The sequence below is a fragment of the Takifugu flavidus genome, chromosome 20 (assembly GCF_003711565.1).
Source record: "Takifugu flavidus isolate HTHZ2018 chromosome 20, ASM371156v2, whole genome shotgun sequence".
In the NCBI taxonomy this organism is placed as follows: Eukaryota; Metazoa; Chordata; class Actinopteri; order Tetraodontiformes; family Tetraodontidae; genus Takifugu; species Takifugu flavidus.
This window is the reverse complement of record NC_079539.1, coordinates 3,774,600-3,798,946: the sequence shown is the minus strand read 5'-3', so window position 1 is coordinate 3,798,946 and position 24,347 is coordinate 3,774,600. Positions and strand designations below refer to the sequence as shown.

Below are 24,347 nucleotides of genomic sequence, written 5' to 3'. Positions count from 1 at the left end.
GCTCGCGCTGCTTTGTGTGTCTTCCAGCGAACCCCCTGCTCATTAATCCATCCATGCAGCCCGATCTGACGGTGTCGCGCACCTACACCAGCCCCATGTGTTTCCAGGACTCCATCGACAAGGAGCTGATGGCCGAGCACTCGCTGCTCGACCCGCTGCCCGACCTGCAGGTCAAAGGTCAGACAGCAGCCTACACCCAGGGGAGTCGGCCGAGGCTGGCAACAGTTGCAGAGTTAACAGAAACATGACAAGCGTGCTTTTATTCTGAAAGTATTCCAAACGATGTGTGTTGCTCAGTGACAATATAATTACCCAGATCTCCAGCGCTGAAAATCATTACTGATTACACGATGTAATCTGATTACAATGTGTTGTGACGGGTCAGCCTGGATTCCCCCCCCCCACGATGTCTGGGTCTGGTGATGTCGTGCACCAGAAGGAAGGTCCACTACTCCAGCATATGGTCTGACAGTGGTACCGGGGCTCTGGTCCAAGTGCCTAACAGCACAGCGGGCTCTTCTGAGCCACAGCCAAACCCGTCATGGAGGGTGTCGCAGGCAGCAGAACGTCTCCAGACTCTCAGGCAGCTGTCACACGGGCTCCGTGTGAACCCGCTCTCGTCTGTGAAGGGAACGGGACACCGATTACAGATCTGTTCATTCTAATGGTCCAGCACCAGGCTGGGAGCCCAGACCCCACTTGTGGATGTTTGGCCCTCTTCAAGTCAAGTCAAATTTGTCGTCCTACGGGAGCCCGTCTGACAGTTTGGGCAGGATCTGCTGCTCCTTTCCACCTGTTTCTGTCTCATTTGCATGGCAGCAGGTAAAATTTAACTATATTGCGTATTGAATCAAAGTGCATTGAAGTTTTATGTTTTTGAGGAGTTTGCTGCATTTGTAGTCCACATTTGGTATAAAATGCTAACATTAGCAGCCTGCGTTCTCAATAATCAGCTTTCCTTCAACACGGTGGCAGTAACTATAGTTCATCATTTGCCAGCAGTGGACTTTTTGGACCCCTTTTCCCTGGGGATTTGTTATAATCCAGCCACACCGAAGCCTTTTCAAGCATGAGCTGCTCTTGTCACAGCAGTTTACAGTCCATTTGTATCATCGTCCAATCGCATGATCCAGCTGTGCTTCAGCTTTAGATCACAAACCGATATGAAATTCTCCTTTGATATTTTCTGCTTGAGAGCAGAATTTGCGGTTCCATCAGTCATTTAATGGTCTTGAAAGATCAGGACACCTCCGGACCAGAACATTAAACACCAAGAGATTTTTTTTGACGGTGGCAAATGTGACAGGCGTTTGTGTCCAAAAATGTGGCTTGAACTTCAGAAACTCTCTTTTTCTGTAAAACCATCAACATTATGTCACATAAGGTCATGTAAGGTTTTATAAAATTTTATCTTAAATGTATTTTGGGTTTGATACGTTCCGTGCACTGTACAGCGACAGAAGGGATCAAAAGAGGGCAGCAGCGCGTCAGTGTCTTTGTCTCTTGCTGGTATAAGGTTGTTTGTCCACACCAAAGTCCTTCCGTTGACTCTCTAGGGACTGCAGAAAGGGCAGAGTATCGCGTCCCATCCCACCCCCAGACATTTCCGAGGGGCCTGGCTCCGGATTACAGAGCGGTGGGGGCGACGCTCGGCAGACGAGGCAAAACCCTCTTCGCTCCCCAGGCCTCTTTCACTCCCAGCAGACAGGTGCAGAACGCTACCGCCGTGTTTGGACGTGCCGGGGGGAGGCTGGTGGTGCCCAACACAGGTGAGCACAGTCGGAAAAGAGCAGTCTGCAGCGGAAATGCTGTCTGTCTGGAAAAATTCCACTTTGTCAGTAAAAAAAAAATCCAGAACAGGCAAATTTTCTGACTAATTTCTCAAGCCGTCTTTCATATTCGAAGCACCTTAAAATATGCGGAGGGGACGTGCCCTCGAAAATGTCGTGTAAGTACTCTGATGCACGAGCTCCAGCTCTTCCCTGTGGCCTACATTCATCAGCGCTCCTGGGGGGGGGGGGGTCTATCTTCCACAGTGTAGATTGACAGCAATTGTTTATTACACAATAAAATATTGAGCGAGCGCTTGTGTGTTTTCCTAAGAAGAGGCTCGCGCGCACGCGCGTCTGATGGGACCTCCAGCAGCGCTGATCCCTCTTAAGGCCTTTGGGATTTGCTTCCGTCTCCTCTTTCCGAGGCCGTCACTCCTCCTCCTGTCAGCGTCTCAGTAAAGCCACCTGACAGCCGGGCAGGTGCGCGCGCGAGCGTGTGTTTTGCAGGCACGTGTGCTGACGGCGCTTTGCATCCCTCCCCTCTCCGCAGGTATCAGTCTGCTGGTGCCTCATGGGGGCATCGCGGAAGACACTACCTGGGAGATGTACATGATCATCAACCAGGAGGACAGCAGGTGAGGGGCTCTCGCTGCGGCGACTCTGTCTGATCTGCTTTAATCTTGCAGCTCGTCCTACAGCAACCGCCGTCCTTCTTTCAGCAACTTTGTCTCCCCCGTTTGATGCCGACGTGCGCGCACATTGCCCCACACGGCGCGTCTCCAGTCTGCGTACGGTACCGGCGCCCAGCATGGGATCATAGCTCGTCTCATAGAAACCGCGGGGGAGGACGCGCGCGCCACACAACCACCGACAGCTGGAGATGGATTGTGTTACTGCCTTAAGCAACTGTTCCAGTGGAGCTACAACACAACCCTTGACTGTGTGTTTGGGGACAATATCTCTGTCCACTGGGACGGGCTGGAGCGGTGTCAGGTCGCCGTGATTGATATCGATTTGGTTTTCCGATCAGCGGAAGGTGATATACTGGGATATACGTCAGCGCGGCCGTCGCCTAGCGGCAATCCTATTCCTTTGCCTTTTGCTGTCTGGATTTCCACAAAGCTATCACTCGAGGGGAAAACGGCAGGAAAGATAAGAACCGTTTGAAGAGTTGCCTAATGCCTTTGACTTCTTTGTAACGCAGGCTGAAAAGCTATCTGACGGCCAGTCAGGTTTTGGACACGTTCTTGATTCGCAGCAGACAGCATCAGCGCGTTAGAGTGTGAAACGCCGCAAAGACGCGAATTTCAGCTTCGACGTCCACGGCGGGATCAAAAGTGACATTTAGAGTCATCTGAAATTCAAATGTCATGTCACCCCACCCACCCTGCCTGAGTGCCTACAGTCATTTGGTCAAAGATACAGATCAAAGGTCACTTCTAGGCTTTGGCTCAGAGCTCTGTCAGTGGGATGATTTTTGCCCCCCCCCTCGCCCACCTAAAGTCTCTCCCAATTGTGCCAAGCTGCTCCCCCCCAAAGCTCCTGCTTTGCTCTGATAAGCCCAGTGCTGTTTACTTTTCTGGCTGTCGTTTAAGACGCGGCAGGAGCGGCGCACCGTTGAGCTGTCAGTCAAAGCCTATCTTCTGACACCCGTAGAGTCTACGAGAGAAATTGGATCCTTTCTTCCCATTCAGGCCTCATCCATCTACATAAGACGATGCCTTCCTCTGCGGAGAATGGGGATCGATCGGCTCCGGCTTGGTTTCAGGTGTTCGCAGCGGCTCCCTCGTTCGTCCTCTGGGCATCGCGAGGTCGCTTTGTGTGCGATATCCTCCAGCACGGCAGGAAACAGTGGACAGTTCAGGGTGGGGATTATAAGTTGTGACTCAATACACCTGTGGCGGCCCTTCAGTTAGCAAGGACGTACTCGTAGACTCACATATATACTTAGATTCTTCAAAATATGTTGATCCCTGTCTTATTAGGACCAACTAATCCTCCTCAGCAGCCACTGATAGTTTCTCTTTTGACTCGTCTTTTTTTACTTAATCTTTTTGAGCGGTTAAAACAGCATCAGCGTCATTATTGGAACATAAGTCAGCAATTTTGGCCGCCAAGCGAATGTGTGTCTCCGCTAACACCGGAGGGAAATCTTTGGCTGTAAACACTCCTGTGTATATTCCCCAGTTGTTTTGTGTGTCTGCTGTTAGTATTTTGCAGCTAATGTAGCCACCCGCCACTCCGGCTAAAAACAGCACTGAGGGGAGTTGTAGCAAAACAGCAAAGTTGTGTAAAATACTGACTTTTAATTAAAAGTCGTTTTTTTGCACCATGAAGACTTTTTTAAAACAAGTCTCGTGGGTGGGAAGGAATTTAGTCAAAAATTATCCTTTTTTTTCGTTCTAGATTCATTTTCGAGCTCATTTGGGAGCATATTTTTGTTGTTGCCGTGGAGTATGGTGGGAATATTTACTGGAAAATGAGAAATGATGGTAAAACAGTTATTAATGCGGGAACATGTAGAGCAACAAGAGTATTTTTCCAATAAGAACGTTGTCTAGTTGTTGAGCAGCACTGGTGATTTGCCTTTGTGGGTGTTCTTTTAATGGACGTTCATCCACACTGAAGCCTCTCACATGGCATTTGGTGGATTAAAAATGCAGTAACAGGGAGATTGTTTCAGGAAAGAGGATTATTTAATGTAATTCTTTAATTCTGTGAGCACAAACCACCATGCTACGCAAGAAGAGAGTCGCTTTGCAGAGTTTTGTTTTTGCGGTTCATTATTCTGCACTGCGGCGTGTTGAATGGTTTTTCCGGGTTAATGTCTCGGGTTTTTTGGAAGCTTACATTCCTCTTGTGTCTCTGGTTGATCGTCCTGGTGACCTGTCTCTTTTTGTGTCCTTGCTTCTTTATTTAACCTCTGAATTGCACACTTTTCAGTCTGTCTGCAGCTGGGTTTAAACCCCTTTTCTCTGGTGTTTTGACTCCAAATTGCCATTTATTCTGAAAGAAGGTGCTTTAACTAAATTCAGATCACATTTCTGGCCGTGCACATATGTAAACACAGGCTTAAACATCAATGTCAGAACACTTTTTTATGATAATGGACGTGGGAAAGGAAAGCAGCGTGTTGTACTGCCCATTTAAAGAGTAATCCCTGTTTACTGTCTATACTGTAACCTTCATCCGAGTGTAATATCTTCTTTGTTCTCATAAACAGCATCCCGGATGCTAAATAACTGCATTTAATCTTTGCTCACAGGAAAGCCTTTTAATTACCAAAGTCTTAGCAGCAGGTAACCTTGGTTTGTTGCACATCTGCAGCTGATTAGCACAAAAGTGCAGCTACAGGCCTGTCGCGATATATAGATTTAGTTCTAGACACTGGATTCTGACCTCTTTTCAACTGTTTAATGGAAACAATTTAATTAGGAAAAAGGTTTCTTTGTTAAGTGGAGCCAAACAAGCTCAACAGCACAACACACAAGCTTTCAATACTTTTTTAGTATTGAGTAATGAAGATGTGCTTATACTAGGATTTGGCTTATTAAAGTCTCATCCTAAAATCTGTGCAGAGCGATAGTTTGGTGCACAACTGGGGCACAGCTACTTGATATTCAGTGCTTCTGAATGCAACCTTTCATGCAACGTGATACCTCTGCTGTTATTTTCTCTTGATCTGCACGTGTTTACCCGCCACCTTTCTGCATCTGTCCCTGCGTGTCAGAGGTTTGCCGCTGCAGCGTTTCTATAAATGGCGACGAGAAAACCTCAGCGACACTTCGACAACACCGAAACTGTCGCCCGCGCTTGAGTGTGTGTGTGTGGGTGCGTGTGTGTGTGTGTTTGAGGTGTCCAAGTGGGCCAGCTGCATGACTGATGGTGGTCCCATTGATTGCTCCCAGTCTTCGGGGCTTCCAGCCAAGATTGGGCCTTTGGCCAGGAGCGGCTTGGCCCAGCTAATCTGTCACCAGGCTGGCCAGAGCAGGCTTCATAAGCTCCATCGACCTGTGAAGCCTACATGCTGTGTGCTGAAGCCTGTCCTCCCTCACCCCTCTGCCCATTAGCTGTGGCGCTTTAATCTCCTGCTATCTGTCTCTGTGTCAACCAGTCAGAGATTGATTCATTAGAAGTTTGCTTTGTTCGCGGGCGTGGTTCAAACGCCGCCATCTGCATTTCTCGCTACGGTTCAGGTGCTGGGGAGCACCTGCCTGTGTGTGTGTGTGTGTGTGTGTGTGTGCTGCACTGCAGAGAAAATGTTTGATACCTGGAGGATATTTAACATGTTCTCTACCTCTGTGTGCACAGCGCTGTGTCGGATGAGGAGTCGGAGATCTTTCTGAGCCCCGCAGTAACGTACGGCCCGCCGGGCCTCGACCTGTCCTGTCCGATAGCCATGACCGTAGCCCATTGTGCAGAGGTCGCCGCCGATAATTGGACGATTCGACTGAAGCGGCAAGCCCAGGACAACAAGTGGGAGGTGAGCCACTTAACTCCCGGCCCAACACTGACACAGCATCTCAAGGCACAATTTAACCAGCAGCAGGAATATCAATACGCAGCGATGAAACCGCAGCGACTCACTTTGATGAAAAAATTTCATCCTGCGATGTAGTCATGCAAGTGCGGAGCCGATTTCAGGGTTGCCAGCTCAGATTCATCAGTCTGCATAAGACGCAGCCTTTCAAGCTCTACCTCATTCTGTCGTACATCCTGTCAGAGGAAATGTGAGACCAATGCAAATGATGCCGCTTCCTCATTGAAATTTCATGTGTCTGTGATTTCTGAATTGCTGCTGTTCATAAACTCAGCAAGTCCCATTTGCATGATGGTCAAAAGGCAAACATAGCTATGTTGGTATTATGTATTCTTCTTATGTTGGCTATGGTTTAAAAGGCAGTCTGTGCTATAAAAAACCCACTGTAAAAAAATCTACATTGAAAGTTCTGCAGCTCCGTTCAGTTCGCTGCAGTTCTAATGTTATCTTGTCCTTATAATTGTGCTTCCACTGGATTGCAGTCAATAATAAGCTGTCCATCTGTCCAGTACCTCAGGCTGTGATCAGTGTTTATTTGATATATTTCAAATTCAGCTCCCGTTCCTGCAAGACAGCTGCAAAGGGCTGCACGAAATGTTGTTTTCTTAAATAGCTTTAGCGATGTTTGCAGCATCACTGTATAATCATTCCTGGAGAGACCAATAGATTATATCTCCATTAATATGAGCCCCATCCACACCTAATAAAATGCGCATTAAGCAGTGGATCATATACTCCCCCAGCAACACCCGGACTTGTCACCTTCACTGCCCCCTCTTTGGGTTTCAATAGTGTGTTTCAGATACACTGCAGATCCTATTAAAGCCCAGATTTTCATTATTTCACACACAGCGTACATGAGGGCTGCAGATTATTGAATTTGGGTCTTAAGAATATAGCCAGTGGTGCATTTTAATGAATGAAATAGGTTTAATATCCTCCTTTCTGAAAGGAGGAACGAGATTAAGGCCAGGTGCTGCTCGACTAAAACACTGCATTTCTATACATTTTAATTGGCAACAATATGGGAACTATTCTCCAACAGTGTGTGAGGGAACTGAGACAGATTTTTCTGTCGAAAATGACTAAAATAGTGATGATTCACACCAGGAAAGAGGTCCAAACCTTGAAAACAGCTGTTGTTAGATGGAAAACCTGTGGCATCTTTATATAATCACATATACTGTTAAAAGATTCAAGACATTATGTCTATAAATACAATATAACCCCAGCGCTTCCATTGTTGCTGTAGTTCTCCCAGTCAAATCACACCTCTGAAGGTCCCTCAGCCCTGCCCAGTAGAGCCTTGCTAAGACATCCCACTTCCATCCAAACACCCTGGATCTGTTTTCGCAGCAAAGGACATAGCTGCGTTGCCTTTTAATGTTTAACTAACCTCATCAAAAAGCTTTTGGGACCTCATCTTGGCAGCGCGACCCCGCGGCCGGCGAGTTTGCGTGACCTTGGAGCGCCCGTGGATCTGCCCCGGCCCGGTCCTCTCGCTCCGTGTGACATTTACACAGATGTAATTTGCCAGCAGCTATGTTGCACAAAAGGGAGGCTATCAAAAGGCCTATCGCTGATGGCAGCGCCGTGCCATTCCAGACGTGGAGAATAGAGGAGCCGGAGAGGCGGAGAGGTTCGGGGAACCAAGAAGAGATTTTCTCCATGACCCGTCTCTGTCAGTGTGAAATAATGAGCTCTTTATCTTAGGACGGATGCTCTCTCCAAACCTAATCTCTCGAATTAGTAATATAATGGAAGATGGAGGTCTTTCTCCCTCTCCGTCTTCCTTTCTTTCCTCCTTGCTCCATCTGCCTCTCAGTGCCATTCCCATTAAGGCTTGCACTTTTGTACCGCTAGAGTTTGACTCCATCATCCCTCCCCGCCAGGCAGCCAGGGATGAGCTATGCCATGGAGATCCTTCATGTCTGCTGCAGCGCTAATGGGGGAGGTTTAAGAATCCATGGGCCACTAAATTACACAGCATTCCCTTATATGCTGCAGTCGTACCATATGCAGGGGGAACCTTCAGGTCACAGTTATGTTTCATAGCTGATTTATTGCAGATTGAACGCGAGATGACGAGCCATTGGCTGTCGGGTGCGACTGCACCCCCGCTAATCCATTTTGTCAGTGTTGCTGTATCTCCATCTGTTTAGTGAGATGTGTGATTATTCATTTGGCTCACATTCAGGTTTGCACAGTTTGTGCTTCCTGAGTCTTCCTACAATGGAGAGTTTGCAGTCCTACCCCCCCCCCCCCCACACACACCACCACCCCCAGCCGCTCCATATGATGAGACCATTTGACTTTGTTAACCTCAAGGTTAAATTAGTAATAGATTAAGGATCAAGCTTAGCATTCTCATGTTATTGGCTTAAACATGAGCTTTTCCTTCATCTCAGTCTCAGAATTTGTCTTTGTGGGTTGTGCAGCAGCCGTTAGCACGTCAAAGGGTAAAATTGTACTCCACATTACAAAGCATCTTCTCATATCGCCCCCGAAAGTCTGTCTCCCCCTCAGCCCCAGAAAAAGTCTGTGTAATAATTGAAATGTTAATTGTGGTTCAGCGTGCTCAGATCTACTGTGGAGATCCGGCTGCTGAATCCTCAAATCCAGACATCTTCAAAGTAGGTGGCAGGATCCCCAGAGGGTCTCCCAACCAAAATACGCTGCATCTGTACTGGATAAACTGACAAAGCAACATTAATCATATCCTTTGTGGGATTAAAGTGCTGGAATTGTTGTTTTAGTCAAGTTAAAACTCTTCCTAATGTTAGAGAGCGTATGTACAGACTTCCCCTTCATGTCGCTGAAACAGGAAGTCAGCGATTAAGGGCCCCATTTGAAGAAACCGCTGAAATTTAGCAACAACCAGACATTTTTTGCATAGACTCATGACAAAACAACTGCAGAAAGCATCAGAAATGGTGTCTGCACCACCTTTTGTTTGATTGCCACTGTTACTTGACTTGAACCACCTCCCTCCTGGTGTTCCCCCTACAGGAAGTGATGTCAGTGGACGAGGAGAGCACGTCTTGCTACTGTTTACTGGAGGCCAACAGGTGCCACCTGCTGCTGGAGCATCCGGGCCGATACGCCTTGTTCGGGGCGCCGATGAACCCGGATGCAGCCAAGAGGTTAAGACTGGCTGTGTTCGGCTGCCCGGACCCCAGCAGCCCTCTGGGCTTCAGCCTCAGGGTGTACTGCGTGGACGACACGCCGAATGCGTTCCAGGTATGTTGTCGTTTTATCCAATTTGTTGCACATTTCGTTGGGTTTCCAACTTGGAAACCAAGCAACTGCGGCGCACATCATCGTCTCGTGAACATGAGGCCAAGTCCTGCTAAAGGAGTCTTCTAACATTCATACTGTTCATGCTGAGACGTGCCAAACTCAATCGCAGTCAAGTTAACTCAATAGCTGTCCTGACATTTTCCTTAAAAAAAATGCAAATGCCAACGTCGCAGCGGAGCCGAGGGGAACGTCGGAATCAGCAGATCCCGCTGCAGACTGGCTGCCTGGACACCAGCAACCCTGCGGGAAAACTGTAACATCCACACAATCGTGGGCAATTTGATTGGGAGGTTTGGTGGTGCAGATCCTGGTTGTGCCAGGAAAAAACGCCGGCTGCATTTTTCCGGTTCAGCGACATCACCAATGGGAGATGTTTGATGATGGGAAGACAAAGGGAGGCTTTTAATTACAAAGACAACAGATGCTCTAAGGTTGCCTCTCTGGCCTCTCTGCGCGTAATTTAATTTGCTGTCTGTTAATTAAACGTGTTGCCGCACTGGATGCACGGAAACGATACGGCACGGAACTTAGCTTCACCGAGGTAGCCATGGTTACTGACCCATACGGCCATTAGCCTAAGCTCAGAAACGTATGCAGAGAATGAGAAATTAGATTTCTGTGCCACTGCGCTGCACCCCTCCATCAGTCAAGCGCCGTTCTTTGCTGAATTGTGCTTTTTGTTCTTGTGTTGGCTTTTTCTGTGTTTTTGGTTCTCACGACAATTAATTTCCCGTCTGAGCTCCCAGCCAGAATTGATCAGCTTTGAAACAGCCTCGTGTGGCTTCCCCAACCTCGCTCCGCACTGCGAGGAAAGATAAGCTGCGAGCATATAAAACCCCACGAAGCCGCCGCGGGGCCGTAATGTTATATCCCGACCAACACAGAGGCGTTATTGTTTTCCGTAGATCCATGAAAAAAATATCATCGCAGGCAGGAAAATGCAATACTGGCCCGAGACGTCCCTCTCATTCTGTTCCGCTGTGTGTGGAGTAGCACTGGCTCATCGGAGCTGTTGGACGCTTCGAGGCCAATCACCATGGATGCATTTTTGTTTTTAAAGGGGAATAAAAGCTTGGGAATGCACAACATGCCACTGGGCTTTTATTGTTCCACTTACATCACGGTCACAGTTTCTGCAAAGCACCAGTTGATAAAAGTCGAGGCTTCCAACTCAAGGAAAACAATTACTGGAGCCTGTGTGTGTGTGTGTGTGTGTGTGTGTGTGTGTGTGTGTGTGTGTGTGTGTGTGTGTGTGTGTGTGTGCAGGGTTTGTTCATTTCTCCCACTGAACTTGCAGAAAAGTGCTCTTTGACTTGGAAAACACAGACTCTGTCAGACATTTTTATCAAAATATACATACAGAAGCGTTTCTGTCGACATCCTTGCTAACCCCCCCCCCCCGTCTGTCTCCAGGAGGTGGCGGTGGGCGAACACAGCAGGAACGGGCGGCTGCTGGAGGAGCCCAAGACCATGCTGTTCAGGGGGACCGCGTTCAGCCTCCAGGTGTCCATCCAGGACGTCCCACAGTTGCTCTGGAGCATCAAGCCTTTCACCACCTGCCAGGTCGGCACCTTTAGCACTAATGTGCAGCTGATATCATTTCTCTCCATTTTACATTCCCCTTTTCCATCACCGCAACATTCGCCTCTGCTGGTTCTAACTTGGTCATATCAAAGCCAAAGGACAGCAGCAAGGACACAGCAGGAGACCACTGATGCTCACTATCTCACCCCCACATACACAGTGGTGATATTAATTATGGCTGCCAGCCAGGCACGCACAGCTCATAGATTTCTGGCCGGGGGGTTACATGTCACATGTTCTGTCCTGCCCTGTGATGTTTAGACCACCAATAACCTCTGATTAAGCCGAGTTATCTGACCGTAGCGCCTCCAGAATACAAACCAGCTTCTCTCAGACTGCTCCTCTGACTCCTGATTCATCCTTGAAACCCTGTTTTTGGGTTTTTTTACCTGCCCTCCTTCACTTAAGTTGTAAAAAATGGAACTTTGCCTGTTGAGCGGCTCCTTGTGAGAGAAGAGTGCTGGGTAAATTGAGGTAACTCTGTCCTAATTCCATAATTGCGTTTGTCTCCCTGATTAAACATTTACAGGTGCGGCGTGTTCAATGAATATTAAGGATTCCAGGATGTGCAAAAGGGTTTCGGAGTAATAAATGGGTTTTTAAAAGTTCTCTTTAGTGCTGGATTGCTGTGAAATCTGAGAATGTTACGGAGCGGTTTTGAAACTAATGATCGTCGTTAAGGTAGCCACGCTGGGGGCTAACTTAAGCTAATTATTTCTCCCAGACAACATTAAGTAAACTGCCTAATTTATGACACCTCTGTAGCTCTTTGTGGGTATATTTTCTCAACTCGGGATCTCTAAATGTTGGTTTTACTGGTGGTACTGGCCAACAAGGTGTCATACTCACAATGAATCTTTTTTTAATGACTTTGTTCCCGCTCTGTCTGATTTCCTTTGTTCTCCATCTCCCATTTGTCCTGGCTCTGCAGGAGTTCTCCTTTTCTCAGGTGTGGGCCAGCAGCCGGCACCCCCTGCAGTGTGCCTTTCTCTTGGAGAGATACAGCCACTCGTCCTCGCAGCTCTCCTGTAAGATCAGCGTCCGACAGGTCAAAGGCGAGGAGCAGATACTGCAGGTCTATACATCCGTGCTGGAGGTGAGCGGCAGCGGCGGCTAATTAGCTTCTTTTATCAAGCTGAATTACTCTTGATTTCAACTGTGCTTAATGAGCGTCTATAAGATCTTTGCCTATATAGATCCCAAAGTGTCTCGATAAGCCCTCATTCCTAATAGCTGCAGGTTCCAGCTCACTTTCTCCCTCTTTTCCTTTTTTGCTGCTGCTAGAATGAAAAGGCAGTGGTTCCATTTTTCTCCCAGTCAGACTGCACCGTCACCTCTCAGACAGGGTCGAGGGCCTTTAAAATCCCCCTGTCCATCCGTCAGCGGATCAGCGCCACCTTTGACACCGCAAATGCCAAAGGGAAGGACTGGCAGCTCCTGGCTCAAAAGCTCCACATCGATAGGTACGAGTTACATCACCGCGCACTGTTCAAGCTCAGACGTACATATCCGTGTTGTTATTACAGAGTTATAACTGAAGGGCAGACACGCACGCTTGCTATTTACTATTTAAATACCCTGCTGCGTCAGCCGTAATCTTCATCCCATCTCACGACTGACGCTCGGTCGCGCAGCACACAGCTGATTTCATTATAGATTGAAACACACGTGCACGGACGGAGGAGACGGTAACCGCTAACGCCAGCGTGGTCAGAATTACCGGAGAGAAAATGCGGCGTTTTGCAGAAAACAGCGAGGTCCCGGCCCGCAGAGAGACCCGCAGCCTCTAGCAAATAAAAAACCCCTGTATTAATGTCAGTGCTGCACTTTTTCAGCGGTTCCATCCTTCAGCCCCCACCAAAGGTTGCGCACGGTCAGTGCTGGTGTGGGCTGGGGACGATGTAGATACATAATAATTCAGACAATTACAGAGAGAGGAGTGCACAGCAAAGGGGAGAGCACAAAACAAGCCGTGTTCCACATCTTCCTCAGTTCAGAGGACAATTAACTGCTCGGATCCAGTCGTGTTTGGCTTTCATCTGCAGTTTCTGTATTTGATGTGTAATATACATTTTCAAAGCCGGATTAAAGAGAAAAAAGAATGCGAGTGTTAATTACTCAGAAAAACTAGAGCTTTCAGCTTAGAATTGACTGGAGTGCATCTCCTTTTGTTGTTTTTCCCCCTCAAGGGTTTATTATTCAGGTTGTAATAAATAACATTGTAGTACTGACTGAGACTGTTCCTATAGAATTCCCTTCGCCATGATGGGACAGATTATAGCCGCTATGTGCGTAATGAACAAGTCGTAGAGGATAACCTTCACATTCTGGTTCGGAAAGCCTGAATTCTGTTCACGTCACCTCGTCACACTTCCAGCCAGAGCTGACAAACAGCTCGTCATATCCTGAGATCACCTCCTGCCATCAGTGGCTCTAATGACTCCAGACTGCGACCTGCTGCCTCCTGACGGTCAACAACGAGCGATACGGCTCGATGATTGATGCTCTAACAGGCGTCCGTCTGCTCGCAAACGCACCGTTCACTCAGACGTGGACAGATGTCTCAGGCTGTACACAGGAGTCGATAATGGAGCCGTGAAGATTCATCTGTCACATCAGCGCTCAGTTTCCAAGTTGGAGAATCGTGAGCAGAACAGCAATTCCGAGCTGAGTGATTTATAATTTAGCTAAAAAAAGTCTAAAGCCAAACAGCTAATTGGCAGAAGACACGTTTTTATAAATGGTTCTGTATTTGTTGAGCACTGTCACTGCACAGATGGAAGGGAGAAGAAAGCGGGATCGTGTCATTTGAATGAAACAGCGCCCTCTGTCGGATATTTCTAATAACAGCAAAGGAAGGAACTTGGAATGAAAACATTGATGAAAAAGGTTTTTATATACGTGCTGTCTACAATAGAGATAACTCATTTTCTTTTATACATAATTATATAACCTTAACAGTAACACATGAGAGTATTGACCCCTTTAAAGGGTAATTTACCCCAAGTTGCCACTGATGAAGTCAGCAATGTCATCAGGATCGACACTAATTTGGCTTGTGCTTGGGGGACTTAGGGGGCAAAGATCTTCCATGGATTAAAAACTGGAACATTTGGTCATAAGCAAAACTATTGTGTGGTACTAGGTAGAGGATGTAGACTTTGATTATTAGCCCCTATAATCTGTTGGTTTGCTTCCAACTGCTGCATGAAAGTCTTTTCAAACTTTGTCTCCATCCCATAATCAATGCCAGGCACGCTCAGCAGTAATGAATGAACTCACACTGATCCACTTTATTCTCCAATATTTCTCCTGGCCCGTAGGAACCTGAGCTACTTTGCATGTCAGGAGAGTCCATCATCGGTGATTCTGAGTCTGTGGGAAGCCCAGCACCAGGACACGGGGGACCTGGACTCTCTGGCGAGTGCCCTTGAGGAAATCAGCAAAGTCCAGTCCTCCCGGACCGCCGCGCTCAGCTACAGCAGGGACGAGCAGGACTCCGAATTTTCAGATCTCGGGTAGTTCAGGTCAAGCGGAACAGATTCAGACAAAAGGCAAACCCTTACTGCATGAAGAGTGGCGATGAGGAGGACGGGCGAAGAGGACGGCAGGAGCCTCGGTGTTTGACTGTTACTATGGTAACGTCTCAGCTAAACCAAATAGCGCACTCCGACAGACGGAAACACGGAAAAGAGAAGCTAAAATCATGGGAACAAATGTGAAGGGACTAAATGTTCTAAACGTGCATAATTGTCCAGCACCCGAGCATCTGACACCGGACCCGTCGAGGAGGATGGACTCAGACAGACGGACAGACAGACAGACAGTTGCTGCTGCTGCTGCAACCTCGGCATCAAACCTGTTGGCATTTGCCCTCAAACAGTCCCCCGGGCCGGTGAAATGTTTAGTGTTCCGTCATTACGCTGTTGTTTTCTTTCTTTACCACACTGTGTCTCAAATATTGTCTCAGAGTTATTGGACCCGCCTGACGCTGCTCAGTCTAAGATTTAAAAAGAATAAAAATAAAGAGGAGCGTAAAGGTGTGCGGCTTTGTAAAAACACGCAAGGGGAGGCTGAGGTTAGCGCCCGGGTCTGCAGAAGAGGAGGACTTTCACCTCCGGATCATCTGGGCTCTTTGGATGGAGAATGACTGGGCTGCAGAGTGATGGAGGCTCATGGCTTCAGACAGCTGATGGATGTGTGGCTCGCCTGCAGCCATCACTTAAACAAAACACTCCTATTCTTTGCTCCACCTGCGACTAAACCTAATAAAGTGACTTTGTGCTGAACTCTGTCTGGAATCTCTCTTTAATACGATCCTGTCTTGAAAAGGAGGCCTGTACAAAGTCCAATTCCCAGGAACCTGAGATATCTGCGTGCATTATTGGTTCTGGCCCTTTTTTCCCCGTCACCCTCACTGAACAGAATGGGAGCAGTGCCATGAGCTGCTCTCAAACATGCGTCACTGGAACACCAGTAAAAGCTCTTTTTTACGCGTGTGTGTGTGTGTGTGTGTGTGTGTGTGTGTGTTTGAGAAGAAATCAGGAAGAGGAAAGCTCTCTGGTGCCCCCATGTTTGGCGAGATTCAGCATCACTGGAAATAAGTTCCTTGTTCCTAAAAACATGATGGAGAGCGTAATAAGGCAGCTAATCAGTGAGTTTCAAATCAGATCCAGAATGAACGATCCAAAGCCTCCGTCAGGATGCCGACTGCAGCCCAGCAGAGATGAGACTGGGCCTGCGGAGCTTTACAGCTCTGTCATTTCTGCTTTGGCTGGTTTCACACCTCTAAAGGCCGCTGGGTCAAAAACGACGACGCTCCTGATGACCGCAGACGTGTTCCGCGTGACAGTTGAGGTTGTTGGGAATCCTTTATTTCCGTGTCTTTTCCATGACCGTCATATAATCAAAGCTCTCTCCTGTCTGCCAGGCTTTAGTCCTCCCGTTTATACGGATCAAAGAACGCTGGGACCGAGTCTTCGCTACCGACTGAAAAGGTCGTTCCGTGAAAAGGTCAAGTGGCGGAATGCGTTCACCTCCTCGGAGTCACGTGACCAACTCCGTCTTTTGCTCTGTGAAGCTCCTAAACGTTGGGTTTGGAGCTGCAAATTTTACTTGGACTCTTCCAAACCCCCCCAAAAAATACCCCTGATCATAAATGTAAGAGTTTGATTGGCTGTTCAGATTTGAAAGCATAGATCCGGCGCCACGTTGATGCATCAACCACGGTGCTGCGGTGCCTTAAAGTCCCAGAACCACCGTCCTGAATGCTCGGATTTCAGTGCGGAAAATCTGAAAATAATGAGGAATTTAGAGTTTTTTGGGAGGAGTGAGGAATTCCTCACAAGCTCTTGTGTGTACTGGCGGCCCTGCAGGTGCCCCGTTGGGCCTCTGGTTAGAAATGGCTTTCCCACCACGCCCCGAGCATCTGTTCACGTGTGCTGCCCCCACCTCCCCCCCCCCCACCCCAGGGTGCTTCATACTTCAGAAAGAGCGATGTACTCGCAACGTTTCGCAGGTTTCTCCATCTTTGTTCCACAGTATGTAGTGGATGAAAAATGACCCTGTGGGAGGGAGACAGACCGCAGGCAGGCAAACCGGTCGCAGCTGCTGCGTCGCTGCTCGGGGGTGCGTGTCCAGGACGCCGGGGCCGGCGGAGGTGTGAGTCGGCCGTGGGGGTCAACGGGATCGTCCACGGGCCGTTAGATCATGTGGGAATCCGGTCCTCTCAGTCCTCTTTCACCCAGGGACCACAGCTTCTTTCCATTAACGTCCCCCCCTCCAAGGGAGCCGTCGGGTCGAGGGCACCGAGCGGCGTTGTTCTTGGCCAGCAGAGCCGCTGCCCTTGTTGAAAGGCCCGACCTGTTCGCAGCAGCGCGTCCCACTCTTGGATCTTTACCCACTCGCTCGCACACAGACGCGCAGCTCTGCAGAAGCACGGGGAATGACCTCCCACGCCGCCGTGCGTGCTGAACCTTTCTCCTCCGTCCGCAGTTGCATCTGAGCCGCGACCAGTCGGCGCTTCTACTGGATCGAGAGCAAAGAGGATAAATCACTTATTCATGAAAGTCAGAGATTCCAGCTGCGCGCAGGGGCCGGCTGTGGGATCAGAGGGCCCCGAGAGGCATTTGTCTGCTGTTCTGGATTAAGTAGAGGTATAGAAAAAGATGGGATTCCTTGTGAAGAGAGCAAACAAACAGGTGCTCCAGCCCCCCCCCCCCCCCCACAAACCCTCTTTACGGTTGGGAGAAAATGAAATGTGACGGTCGGCTGAGCAACTGAGGGAGCAGCAGAATGTAGAGAGGCTGTAACATTCAGCGGAGACGCGACGCGGCCGAAGGACCACGCTGACGTTCCAGTCTCAGAACATGGTGGGGGTGGTGGGGGGGGGGCACATCTGTGGAAAACGTTGACACCTTTGTGATTGATACCAGCTCATGAATGTTTTCTGGAGCGCATTATCCAGCCCTTTTTTATGTTCTTGGCAACGCGTTTTCAAAACGATCCTGTTTCCAATCCGTCGACTTTAAACACCCCGGCAGATATCGGCCGTCGTAAATGGAACCCAGGGCTCCTGCTCACGATGGGGCCGGTCACGTGCAGGACGGGTGTGGGGTGGCTAACTGTGCCTCCGACTGTCTGAACACGGGGGGTTTTATTGTGCACCATATCTAAAAGGCCTGCTGTGCTCACCTGTGCACTGAGGGTGTCTGTAATTGACTCTGCTGACTGCCAATAGGACCGTCTTCACCTGAGGATGAAGACCTTCCTCTCCCCCCCCCTCTCTACCTCCCTCCCCTCCCCCCTCTTCACCCCTCTCTCCCTCTCTGTCTACCCCCCCCCCCCCCCCCCCCCCCCTCTCACTGTGCATGTGGGTGTAAAGCAAAAACCGGATGCAACTGTTTTCCCGAACTTTCTCCGCCTGAATTCAAGCTTCTCTGGCGGCCATTTTCCGAGCCAGTTGCCATGGCATCCCTCCCAAACGTTATCTTCACGATCGGAGAAAACGGAAAACAATGCAAAGCAGATTTGTTGGTCAGAAGTGCTGAAAGTTTCATGTGGCGATTTATTGCTTTGCTTATGTTGTTTTTTCCCCTCAACAGAAACAGCTGCTGTTTCGACCCTGTTTCCCTTCTAAATGTGCTGGAATCAATGTTTTAGGCTTCATTGAATATATTGTTTATACAAAGTATCTGACAGACATGGTATATGAATCTTTATTTTTATTGTTGGAAGCTAAAAAAAGAGCGACAGTCAGTCTGCCAACTGTAACACTGTTGATAATCTCATTGTCCTGTAATTATTCTTTATTTTGAACCTGTAAATAGTCGTCTGTGTTTCAATAAAAATGCAGCAAACGCACCTACTTTATACCTGTATCCACTTTATTCCTCCTTCAGCATGGACGTTTCCAGAAGTGGGTTTCTTGGAAATGAAGTGATCAGGAGCAGAATCGGCGCCTCTACGAGGCCGCTCGGCCAGTTAAATCTGTGAGAATTAGCATATAAATAACCATACGGAAATGGGAAGTACAGAACATAAGAAAAGCAAGTGAATTTGATCATTTTAAACTAATATATATATATATATGAGCATTTGAATGTTTTAAACAAGAACTATTGAACATGTTAATAACTAAAAGTAAAATAAGAATACATGAAACAACAGATAATTTGAAGGTGGCTAAAACACTGAAGTTTAAAATGTTACCAAACTCCTCCTGTTGCCCATAAAGTCTTTTTATTCCCATTTATTCACAATGCTAATCACATGTCCAGATCCAGTCCACAAGTCCAGCCGGGTTTTCTGTCCTACCGGGCAGGAAAAATGCTCTCACGAAGGAAAGTGGTCTCCCGGGTCGACCTGGACCAGACTGACCGAACTTTTGAGCTTGACTTTATCTTTCAGGAATAACACTGTCACAATCTTTCCAAGAGCTAAAGGATGTTTTATTCCCTCTTTTTGGATCCAGCCCTCTTTTCCCCTCATACTGGACAGTTTAGTGACCTTTGCTTCAGTGTTTTTTAGTACAAGTGTGAGAAAGCAGGATAGGAATCGGTGACATATGAATACATTTAAACAGGTTAACTGGCAAATTCTCCTTTTCTCCCACATTCATTCATAAAAAGTTGATTGTTTTTTAAAGGTTCAGCATCAGGTGGTCACGGATCGAGGCAGGAAACGGTCGGACCAGGAAACACACGCACGGAAACACACGCACGGGACGGGGGGGCGAACAACCGTCCAGCAAACCCGGAGCTCAACACTGTACACAGACCGAGCAGGACAAGACAATAAGACACAGGTGGGACAAACATGGACGGGACAGAACAATCGAACCTGGAAGGGAAGGAACAAAGGGAGGAAGCGTGGAACAGTGGGAGAGGAACAAATCTGCAATAGGACACAGGAAACAACAAGAATGAAGGATAAATAAGAACCTCAAACACAGACGATCATGTTTTTCTATCAAAGCTCGTCGACATCAAGAACCTTTTAAAAAGTTCAGCATCTATTCACAGGGTTCCAGAATCTCCAGTATTTCCAGAATTTCCCTGCTTCAGAATCAATTTAGATTCCTGAAAGGGATCCATCCCAGACAGCAGGTGGCGCTGTGTGCTTTCCTGTAACGCTAATAGAGCTCGGCACGCACACACGCACGCCATTATAGGTTGCTTCCATGGCATGAGACTCGCATGTGTGGCCCCCGGCTGGGTCACGTCGGGCCTCGGTGGCAGCTACACCCTGTCTGACAACGGCAACTGCAGGGGGGTTGGGGGGGGGGGGGGGGGGGGGGGATGGTGGTGGTCTGCAGGAATCCTCATCTGTTCACCACTTCTTCTTCTTTCTTTTTTTTAAATCACAGAAATCAGCGTCTGATGCACAAGCAGGCGGTAAAAGTCAGGCCTCCGGTTAATTTCTGATCTATTTAACCTGCTCTTCCTCATCGTCTTCACTCAGGCAGAACGAGTCCGGGCCGGATGTCGCCTGTCCCGGGAAGGCATGGAGGAGGGCTGCAGAGTTTCCCAGCAGGCCTCTCTCTCTCTCTCTCACACACACACACACACACACACACACACACACACACACACACACACACACACACACACGCACCCCTGGCACAGGCAGGGCCCTCTCACCCGTCTAATTCGCCCCACCTCTCCCGCCTCTGGACAACTGCTCTGACTCAGACGGATTAAAGATGACGCTCTTCTCTCACTTTCCTTTTTTTTCTTCCCCTCTCTCTTGACTTCTCTCTTTTTTTTCCATGCCGGATGAAAGGCCTCCCAGACACCCACTCCATGTGCATACCATTCAGGCCAGGACACACAGGAAGTCTATGTGCTGCATGGAGGGGGGGCGGCAGAGGAAGGGAGGGAGAAGGGGGGATTAAGAGAAGAGGAGGGCAGGCGAGAGAAGGACTAAATGCGAGTCATGTGAAGCTCATGAGAACTAACCTACAAAAGATGGAACCTTGTTTTCTTTCACTCGCGTTTATCCCCCCCCCCCCCCCTTTTTTTTTTTTTAATTCCCAGATTCTGGCTCCGTCCGTGCACAACGTTTCCAAAAAACAAACAAAACACTGAATCTGCTGCAGAGATTTCTGCAGTGGAAACGCACGTCGCTGCACAACATCAGGCCTTTGGCGAGCCGAGCCGAGCCGAGCCGGGCCGGGCCAGTCCTCCACTCCGGCTGGTCCGGAAAAGTCTAAACGTTCAGCGGGACCAGCAGTCGCCCCAGAAGCTGCTCTGTTCCATTTACTTATGAGATTAGCTGCAGCCCAAATTTACCATGGAACTGTGAATAATTGCATCACATGGAATGAAGTGCATTTGCCCCTTTTCCATAGTGTGTGTGTGTGTGTGTGTGTAGGGGAGGGGGTGTGAGCAGGCCCAGCTCTCAGGGAACGGCGTCACGTCGCATGCTTTGAATTACTGTACATTTGTGGCTGGTAGCGGTCTGCTGCGAACATCAGCGCTGCCAAGTTACGTCCTCAAATTCCCGCTAGCTTCTCTTTTTCCACTTCTCCCGTCTCGCACGTGCGCAAACACAGCTCCCCGTCTCCACGTCTCGGCGCACCGGGACAGATCCGTCTTGTTATTTATTCATTCCATAGAGTATTTACAACGCCCACGCATTCCTGTTTTCGGCGCGCACTAACACAGATCTGTTGACGCGGTTCACCGGGCAGCTAATCTTTACGGGCCTGCTGACTGAAGTCTGCCTTGTGTCGAAAAGAGGCTTTTCAAAAAAAGGAAAAGAGAGCAGTCAGGTGACTGATCAGGCCACAGCGCTCACAAGGCCCCCCCACAGCGAGGCATGCCCAGGTGCTGCCACGCAAAGCCTTGGTGACGTCACCACAAAGGTTCCAACAAAGCGCATTCCTCGCTTGTGATCCGTCACAGCCAGATTACAACTGGACAGAACCTGTCAAGAAGCCTTTTATTTGGCACATCTGCCCTCCTGCCTACGCATTTATTGTAAAAAAAGAAAAAAAAGAAGAAAAAACCACCATAAAGGCCAAACTGAGGTTGATCATAAAGGCAATTGTTGATTTTTAGAGTCTCTGACGGTAGAAAAAATCGTGGAAAAGAGACGTTCAGATACACGGATTAACGCAAATGAGCCCTTCAGGCTTGGCCCCAGTCCCTCTCTACACACGTTTAACGCTAGAAGGTCGCTGCCAAGGTTGTTTAGGAGGCCGCCGAGAAAGCTAAACGCTCACGAGAAAATGCACCCCACTTCCACATCTGTTGGGAAATGGAATATCACCGTAGGAAGTTTGACTCCAAAGTGAAGCAAAGTAGAACAAGTAGCGAAGAAAAAAAAAACACAATCTGCTCAAGAGTACTTCAGCAGGCTGCAGCACTGGAATAAATGTGCTCGGTCACATTCCTGCGCTGTCGTGAGTAAACACCTCCAGGGTCACGACCAGGATCCCTCAACTGGCTTCACTTAAGTAAACAATATAAATGATATTTGGTTTCAGACAAGGACTCCTCCACAATTTGTCTCCGCTTCCGGCCGTGTCGGGATTATTGTTTTAAAGATGGTTGGGAAGTCAACGAACTAGATTTCAAGCCCTTTAAAAAAAACTAAAAAAATCTTTCAACTCAAACATGTTCTTCAGGGAGGCAGCAAATTTAGCATTTAGCAGCCACTGAAGGTGAGCGCTGTTAGCCACGCTAGCTAACAGTCTGAGCTCATTCGGGGGGAAATGTCACATTTGATTTGTTTCATATATACTGTATATATATATATATATATTAAAAATGTGCTGCGCTGGACTTTTGGTACAACGCAGCTACATTTTGGTGCCATGTTTTGGAGAGAATGTTGAGTTCCCCAGCAGCTGGAGCGGATGGTGGAGGCGGCAGCGGCGGCGGCCAAATAGCTCAATTTTAGATGAAGGAGAGAGAAGTTCTGAGCTGCGGGTTTAAGGTCAGTCCCTTTCTTTGAGGATGTGGGTGATTTTATTCTGGTGGGGCCCTAAATTGACCGTGAAAGGCCCCTGGCCACACGCTGGAGAGGGGGGTCCGGGGGGTGGTGGGGGGTTGATGGGGTGTTTAGGATGTTTCTCTTTTTTCAGTCTGTCTCACCAGGTCATATCTAATCGATCTGTTCCCACCTCCCATTTAAGGAAGCGTGCTTTCCTTCCTCGCCCTGTTGACTTAGCCCACAGGTGAACCCCACATCCTGTGCCCCCGCCCCCCAGCCGGGGGTCAGCGGGTCAGCAGGAGCCTGACTGAACGATCACTCATCGGTTACCACAAATCCCATTTATGTGTGTCTGTCTTGTCCATCATCCGCCTCAGCACCTTGGTCATCGTCACCTGGGTTGACGGAGCCCCCCCACATCTGCTGCCGCGGCCCCCCGTGCGCCTCTGTGCGTGAGAACGAAGAGGAGCCCCCGAGTGGACGCCCCACTCCCGTCCTCTGCAAACGAAGCAAAGGCAAACAACATCATTAACCCCGCTGCCAGGCCGCAGCCCTCAGCTCAGCACATTTGCACCGCGACCTTTGAACTCTGACCAGCGTCGCAGCGGGGAGGACCTGACCCCTCCCCCGCCCGCCCCCCCTCCGGCTGCTGTCGCTCTCACAAACGAGACATCCAGGGTGCAAAGATGCCGATGAATCAGGCTTCTTAATGTGGTATCCAGCACGGATGAGAGGTCGTTGTCCTCGCTCTGAAGAATGTGCTTCCATTTTCACACAACTTCCTGCCCTGTTTTCTCTCATAACTCAGCTGTCAAGTGGGTTTTTTTTGTTTTTTTTTACCATTTCGCAACAAAATCTTAATAATTAAAAGCATCAAAATGTAGTAGGAGCAACAGAGCGGCCCGTTTGAGGCTCGTCAGATGGTTCTTTGCTAGTTTTCATTGTTTTTTCTGTGTTTGTTTTTTTTCATCCTTCCGAAACTGCAAGTGGAACAATGCTCAGCAGGCGTCACAAGATAAGTGGCTGACGCTCAGGAAGGTTTCCCTTCCCTTTATTTTTCTGTCTTTGTCCTCAGCAGGGAAAAAAATAATCATAATTCGCCTGTGCGACCCTCCATCAGACACAGAATATGCAAATGCTCATTAGTCCTCTTTAACTGGTCCAAACATGGACGATGAATTCAGCCCTCAGCCCCGGCCGTTATCTTGGGACTCAGCCATGTGAACTAATCACCCCGGTGGCCGTAAATACTGGCTTTCCGAGGATAAGCCTGCAAATATCTCAATCATACACTTCCTGTTTTTGAGCACGTAGCCAGTGACCTCTGAAGGAGAAGCACGGGATGTGATGCAAGCGGGAGCTACAGATGGAGATTTCCTCGACAGTTTTAATCTGGACACATGCTCGACTTTGGCAGGGACGCGTCCGTCGCGTAGCTGGAGCGGCGCTCCAGATTAGACGATTAAGTCGGCCGCAGCTCCTGCAAAGCTCCAGCGACACCTCCTTTCTTGAAGATGCGAAGCGCCTGGGCTCTAATTAGCTCGGATTGGTGCGAGTAAACGACGGCGCTGTGGGAGAATTGTCAAGTCAGTGTTTCCCCAGCAGCTCGACAAGGCCCATCTGGCTATTTTTAACTCCGATTTGACCCTTTTGGCGACACTTCTGTTACATTAAACTGCGATTTCGCAATCGTTTTCCTGCGACATCAGACG

General features: G+C 48.6%; 1 protein-coding gene across 2 annotated transcripts in view; it reads left to right on the top strand.

The window, feature by feature from the left end:
• Nucleotides 1–15,485, top strand: part of LOC130517272 (netrin receptor UNC5D-like) — a 95,643-nt gene extending 80,158 nt beyond the window's left edge. For both annotated transcript variants that reach the window (XM_057019045.1, XM_057019046.1), the window contains exons 10-18: nt 28–177; nt 1,557–1,769; nt 2,323–2,407; nt 6,084–6,255; nt 9,322–9,552; nt 11,026–11,175; nt 12,128–12,292; nt 12,481–12,659; nt 14,520–15,485. In XM_057019045.1, coding sequence (XP_056875025.1) covers nt 28–177; nt 1,557–1,769; nt 2,323–2,407; nt 6,084–6,255; nt 9,322–9,552; nt 11,026–11,175; nt 12,128–12,292; nt 12,481–12,659; nt 14,520–14,718 — 1,544 coding nt within the window. In that variant the 3' untranslated portion in view covers nt 14,719–15,485. The remainder of the gene's footprint in view (nt 1–27; nt 178–1,556; nt 1,770–2,322; nt 2,408–6,083; nt 6,256–9,321; nt 9,553–11,025; nt 11,176–12,127; nt 12,293–12,480; nt 12,660–14,519) is intronic.
• Nucleotides 15,486–24,347: the final 8,862 nt, after the last annotated feature.